The sequence below is a fragment of the Scyliorhinus torazame genome, chromosome 3 (genome assembly GCF_047496885.1).
Source record: "Scyliorhinus torazame isolate Kashiwa2021f chromosome 3, sScyTor2.1, whole genome shotgun sequence".
Taxonomy (NCBI): domain Eukaryota; kingdom Metazoa; phylum Chordata; class Chondrichthyes; order Carcharhiniformes; family Scyliorhinidae; genus Scyliorhinus; species Scyliorhinus torazame.
Genome location: NC_092709.1, coordinates 184026601 through 184033623, shown reverse-complemented (window position 1 = coordinate 184033623; position 7023 = coordinate 184026601). Strand labels below are relative to the sequence as shown.

General features: G+C 45.1%; 1 protein-coding gene across 1 annotated transcript in view; it reads right to left on the bottom strand.

The window, feature by feature from the left end:
* Window positions 1-5809: 5809 nt before the first annotated feature.
* LOC140409403 (nucleosome assembly protein 1-like 1) overlaps window positions 5810-7023 on the bottom strand; it is a 48268-nt gene continuing 47054 nt past the window's right edge. The window contains exon 2 of the mRNA XM_072497847.1: window positions 5810-6535. Coding sequence (XP_072353948.1) covers window positions 5810-6535 — 726 coding nt within the window. The remainder of the gene's footprint in view (window positions 6536-7023) is intronic.

The following is a 7023-nucleotide window of genomic DNA, read 5'->3' as shown; positions in this document are numbered from 1 at the left end:
CCTCTTCAAGCAGACATAACCACCGCTCCCGGCCTGACCACCACAACCCTCCCCTCCCCCCACCACCCCGCCCCGTCATGACCCGACCCAGGCCAACCTAACCCACCTCCCGGTCCAACCACCCCATCCTGGTCTGATCCCTCCTCCCCGCAGCTCCGAATCCCACTCCAGTCTGACCTCCTCCACTCCAGTTCAAACCTCCGCTTTCTGTATGACCTCCCCTTCCTGGTCAACACTGCTCCCTTCCGGCCTGCTCTACGCCCACCTCTCCGGGCAAGCACATCCCCTCCTGTCTGTTCCAACCCCAACCACCTGTCCTATCTGCCCCGCGCCCTCACCGTCCCAGCCTCACCCACCCCTACCCCAGTATGCCCCCCAACACCCACCTCTGGTCTCCTCCTCTTCCCCCACCCCCTTCCTAGTCTCCCCCCAATTGCCTGACCGCTTACTTTGGAACTCACCCGCTCCCTTTAAATTGCCCCATCAACCATCTTCCTTACGGCAGCTCGTGCTGTAAATAAGGAGCATTCCTTTCTGCCCTGTGCCCCAATTACTCTATGCTGATGTAGCCGGGGCACGGTTCGCTGCTCCTGTCTCATCCAGCTGAGTGAGGAAGGTTGATGAGACATTTGGAATTTCAACACGGGTAAGTCCATTCAGAATGGCAATCAGCCGGAAATTGCCACTGAGGAAGTTACAGGCCATAGATCAGTATTTATAGATTCAGAAATAACCCAGAACAACTGGAATCCCAAATAATTTGTCTACTGACTTTACTTTATTACATCTGAGGTCAGTGACTATCATCTTAGGTTCCTGAGCACATTTAAAACCAGAACACCAACAAAGTATAGTCAAATTATTCAAAAGGCATCTAATTTGATATTAGCTCTATAAGTCCTTTCTGATAAATTTTACAAATGTGTCTTTGAATAGGTGCTTATCATGAGGTGTTTTCTGTTACATATTAAAAGGGAAAAACTTAACAATTGCAGGTCAAGATTTTATTGGCAAAGCTGTATATTACTTGTGGATATTCATCATATATTTTCCACATCGCTACATGATACTTTAGCAGTGACAATAAGTCATCCAGTGGTAATTTAGATAAGAGCAGACTGAATTATCATCTCAGGAATTGAAAGTGAGCCCCTTTCCCTTTGTTAGAGGGTAAAGTTCAGAAAGTAGTTTATAAATCCAAGGTTAAATAAGCCACATTTCACAGTGAAAGAAGTGCAATATTTCCAATAATTGATTTAAGAAAACATTACCATGCCCTCCTGCTAAACACTAACAGCTTGTAGTTAATGAAATGCTTGGACGGTGCATGCTGTAAAATAGAATAAACTCTTTGAGAAGGGAAAAGAGTGAGTGTTGAATGGAAAATTACTTTCAAATAAATATTGACAGAGGTGGAGACAACTCCCAATGAATCTTTCAACTCTGCCAAGTTCATTTATTTTCTTTTTTTTATAAAGTTAGAGTACCCAATTCTTTTTTCCCAATTAAGGGGCAATTTAGCATGGCCAATTCACCGACCCTACAAATCGTTTTGGGTTGTGGGGGTGTGAAGGATTTAGGTTATTCCGGACCTGATGATACTTTATTAATAACCTATGCTCTAGGTTAACCCACCAAAAGAGGGAAACCTGTTTTCCTGCCAAGACTCAGGATAGATTTCACGAAGGGAGAAAGTTTTTCTGGGTCTCAGACAGTTAAACGGGATTTCAGTTACGTTTTATGGGGAAAGTTCAGATGCGTCACTCATAACTAAATCTTTACCTCTATCGTCATCGGTCCTAGCCATTTAAGGCTTCCTAACTGAGTGTCTAGGAGTTTAAACTTTGAGAGTAATTCTTACACAGTATAATTTTAATCAAAGTATTTTTATTGTAAAAATACTCCCAATAGATACATACAGAATTACAGAGTTAAAAATATAAATTGATTAACAGTCTTTAGTTATCTGTTAATAATATAAAATTGTTAACAGTCCTATGTTATCTGCTAACACATTAACTTCTCTCAATAGAATGAGATATCTGAAACATGGAAAATCCTAAAGTATCTCTTGTCAATTTCTAATATATTTATAAGAAGTCTAACAGAAACATACTTACAAAACCTGAGGTTTTGTCTGACGAGGCAAGCTTGAAAAACAAAGCTTTGACCCACACTCCTGCAGGGGAGTGAGAAGGTACCTCTCTGCTAAAACGCCCCTCTTTTTACGTACATAAAATTCTCTTATCAATCAAGGACTGCATCTATTATCTTGTCACTTATTGTTGGTTAATTGCCTATAGCCAAATGGCTAATTTGATGTATTATCATCAATATATGTTTTAATGATCGTAGTGTCTGTGTGAATGTCAGGTGTCTTAAGATATATTGGCAAAGGGGACTCTTATAGAGGCCTGTCTTTTTTCAGTGTTGCCATGTTCTTCAGATACCAAAACAGACACTTCTTTGTGGGTGTTTTTCTAAGTGTCAAGAGTTATATAGTTAAGGAAGGATTTGTGTATTATTTATCTGAAGAATTTCCTATCCTCATGTTTTGAATATTTATAGGTGTAGTGAGTGATCCCAAAGAATTTATGGCGTGTCAAAGGAAGGTCTTTCTTATCCTGTAATTGTTTGTATTAATGAGCCTTTGAAACCAGCTCCGAGTTTCTCCCAGCAGGTGGTAACCTCTATATGACCTTTAGCTGAAGTGGTATTATTCCACGTTGAATTAAAATGCTGATTGTATTAATTTCTGTTGCCATATTTCAAACTGAATTCTGCGGCGAACGTGATATTCATCACAGGGGTGAGACTCAAACAGACACGGGGAGAATGTGCAAACTCCACATGGACAGTGACCTGGGGCCGGGATCGAACCCGAGTCCATGGCGGTGTGAGGCAGCAGTGTTGACCACTACGCCACCGTCCCGCCCAGCCAAGTTCATTTTTGAAGACTTTTTTTCATTCCATGGAATTTCTTGGGTGGGATTCTCTGTCGACCGACGCTGAAATCGGGAAACGCGATTGGGCAGAGAATCGGTTCCGACACCAAAATCATGGCAGGCACCGATTTGACGTCAAATCGCAATTCTCCGTCGCCTTGAGAACACCGTCAATGCGTTCCGGAATGCACGGACAGTAAACACCGTTTACATATCAATAGTGGCCTTGACCCAATATTCTCCGGGGCCTCCGCGATTCTCCACCTCCGATGGCCCGAATTCCCACGGCGCGGTTCACTTGTGCTTTCAAAAATCGTGAAAACGGCGTTGTGGCTGACGAGGGGGAGAGAGAGGAGGTACGACACAGAGAGGCGCGACTGTGGGTTACCGGGCCGGTTACTGGACATTCCATGGATCCAGGGGGTGATCAAAGGGATGCATGACCCCCTACGAGCACCTGCAGATGACCACTCTACAAACTAAAAGGGTTCCACCCGATGAACAGCTGTGCCAGATACTCGGGCAGTGTGCATGACGTCTTCATTCGGGCACTCTCGACATTTCCTGATATGTTCAAAACACCCTCCGCAGATGGGAGGTTGTCCCCTGGGTGACAGGGGTTATCCACTGCGGTTGTGGCTGATGACACCTATTCGGAGGTGTGCCACAGACCAACGCGGAGATCCACTACAATGACGTCCATGCAGCGAACAGAGCCGTGATCGAGTGGTGCTTCGGCCTGAAAATGCGGTTCAGGTGCCTGGACCACTTTAGAGGGGCTCTTCAGTATGACGCTGAGAGGGTGTTCCACGTGGCACCAGTGCTAGCCTCTCAACGGTCGCTGAATCGGTCCAGCTGCGGCACCAATTTTGCTGCTGTGGAAATCCACGAATCCTTCGCTGGCGTCAATACTTTGTCTCAGGAACGGAGAATCCAGCCCCTAAAATTTAGATTTCAACCACATTATAAAAGCTCAGGAGACCTGAGAAGGTGAATCAAAATTGCAGTTTATTTCCAACCAAAAGAAAGGCTGCAACACAGCGTACAGCACATTGGTCCCAACTGGGACTGCCGATCATGTCAGTCCAATCTGGGTCAGCTTTTAAGGGTTGATTCCAAGAGTCTCAGCTAATGAGCCTCCGTCCATCAGCAGAGTGTTATGTTCTATGTTATAGCCGTGGTACAGATGCACACAGAACATCTAGTTCTTTGACTAGTAGGATAGTTTATTAACAGAATAAAATGTGGAATGATAACTAACAAACTCTAATACAAATGGTTACTAATAAATGATTCAGTGAATTCTCCTGGAGCTACTTCTAGTGTGACTGTCCTCTAGTAAGACTTGGTACCAACTGCCGGAACTCTGGAGTTACATGGTAGATCTCTATCGCCACCTGCTGGTTGGAGGTCGTATCGATAACGATATACATTACTAAATAACTATGTACATTACTATGCACATGTATATCACCACATCCCCCTTCCTTTGGAGGTGTTAACATTTACAAATGTAACTGTGCTTTACAAGACATGATATGCATAATAATTTCAAGTGTGTTCCTTGTACACAATTTATTACACGTTCGAAAAGACATTGTCTTATTGGTCTCCTGAACCTTGATCGAATACTTGATCTTGCTTCATTTTTCGAAAGATCGGCTTTCTGGCTGGTCTTTGAGTAACCAACTCTTTCAGCCTTTTAAAGCGATGCTTCCTACTCAGTGTGTGTTCTTGTATATTGGCCTTATGGTTGATGCTTGTGTATTCACTGTCACGGCTGTTACCCGGTCGACCAATTATGTCCTCGACTCTTCTCTTACCCTTCCTTCTCTTTTTGTTTTTAAAATTTAGAGTACCCAATTCATTTTTTCCAATTAAGGGACAATTTAGCACGGCCAATTCACCTACCCTGCACATCTTTGGGTTGTGAGGGCGGAACCCACGCAAACAGGGGGAGAATGTGCAAACTCCACACGGACAGTGAACCAGAACTTGGATCGAACCTGGGACCTCGGCGCCGTGAGGCAGCAGCACTAACCACTGCGCCACCGTGCTGCCCCTCCCTCCCTTCTCTTTTGAATAATCCACTCTTTCCGTCCCCTTTTCTTCTTGACTTTAGTGGCATCATCCGTGAAGTTGGTACGGTTCACACTCACATCTGCCTGTGCACCTAGAGCATCATCCTTGTTACTGGTCTCGGCCAAGGGATTAGCTGTTTCTGGATCCCTTGCCGCAATGGCCGCTTCTGGATCTTTTGCCGCAATAGCTGTTTCTAGATCTTCTGCTGTTGTAACTGCTGTTGGATCATTGCTGCAGTAGCTGTTTCTGGATCTGCTGCTGTAATAGCTGTCTTTGGATCTACTGCTGTGGAAGGCGATTCTGGCTCTTCTGCCACAATAGCTGATTCTGGAGCCTTTGCTGGATTGAGGAGTTTTGGTTGATCCAGAGTGCTTGCGTCGAGCACTGTGCCGAATGGCCATCAACTGGTGAGGCATCCAATGTTGGCATACGCTTTGTCGCTTTTGCAGTTGCAGGCAGGTTTGCGACTTCAGGAATGATCTGCAAACTCTCGCATTCCGGTAATTTAGCCAGATCAATGTCCTCAACACAAGGCATTGTTGCCTCTTCACTTTGTGTTTCAGCCTCAATTAGTGACTCATCCTCATTTAATATGACAATACATGCTTCGTCTTTCGTTGGAGAACTGCACAAAGATATATCCATCTGTTCTTCCTGCAAGTCTTTTGGTGGACTGGCCTCGAGTATTGGGGAATCCACTGCAGGAATCATTCTGTGGGCATAGAATGTTTCATCGTACTTCTCTGGAGCCAGTTTCTCCAAAATGGGGATTACCTCTTCAGTTACCAGTTTGCAGTTGATTTGCTCTCAGCTGATTTATCTGCTGCTGCAATCTCACTTTCAGCCTCTGCACGCGCCCTCTTAGCGCTCTCACACTTATCGCTGTCCTGCGCAGATTGGGTGATACTTGTGATCACCTCGTCACTACTGCCAAATAAACTAAATAAATTTTCATAGTCTTCTTCTTCTGGCTCATCATCTGATTCTTCACTTTCCTCATCGTAATCATCATCATCGTGATCATCACCATCGTAATCATCATCGTCTGCAATAGCTTCTCCTGTGAAGTACAACATTGCACGTGCAATTATGTGTTCATGCAAGAAGTGACCAATGTCAAAGTCAGCAGCGAGACTTGCTGCAGAACCTTCATCCAGCTCTCCATGCTCTGGAGCTTCAGGAAGACTAAAGAAATTGAAGAAAGAGTCATTTGATATAGTTTTCATAACTGTTCTACCAGTTCCCCAACCCTTATGCTTCTGCTTCGTTTTAATGGTTTTCAATGTGCCATTTTTTCCTTTCTTCCAGTCGATCTGGCACCCTGTGGATCCCGTGCTTTTTAGTTTATCAAAGAAGAAAACGTCTGACTCACCAGACTTTGACTCCATCTGGTATGTCTTTGTTACTGCCTCATTTGTGAAATACTCATTTGACTCAAACTTAAATTCCAGAGTAAAACTCATTGGCTGTCCAGGATCTGAAAATGTTACCTTTACATCTTGTAGATGCTTTCGGAAAACTCACAATCGAGGCTTTATTGAACAAGGTGTTGTGCCTCCTGTAGCTGGAACCAGAATGGCTGCAGCGCAGGAGAGCATACACTTTTATACGCCACCTGCTGGGCGGAGCCAGCAGGCCGGGATTGTACCTCTAATATACGGGCAGTGCCGTAATACATATAATATACCACTAGTGGTGTTCACCACATTCACCCCCTGTTAAAAAAGAGTCCGGCGTGGGTGGGGAAACATTACAAATTAAGTCTGTCGGGGGCCTTAACCCTCCTCCCCGATCGCCTCAGTCCTGGTGGTGATGTGGGCGCCGACTTGGTCACCTGCAACTCCAGGAGCGTGTTGTCCTCGTCTTCGTCACACCTGAGTGGATCCAGTGGGAGGATGGATCCTGCTGGGGTAGGGGCTGAGGTGGGATTCGCTGGAGGGAGGATGAGTGGCGCAGGGGCGAATGAGGCAACCGGGGGGGGGGGGGGGCGGTGTCA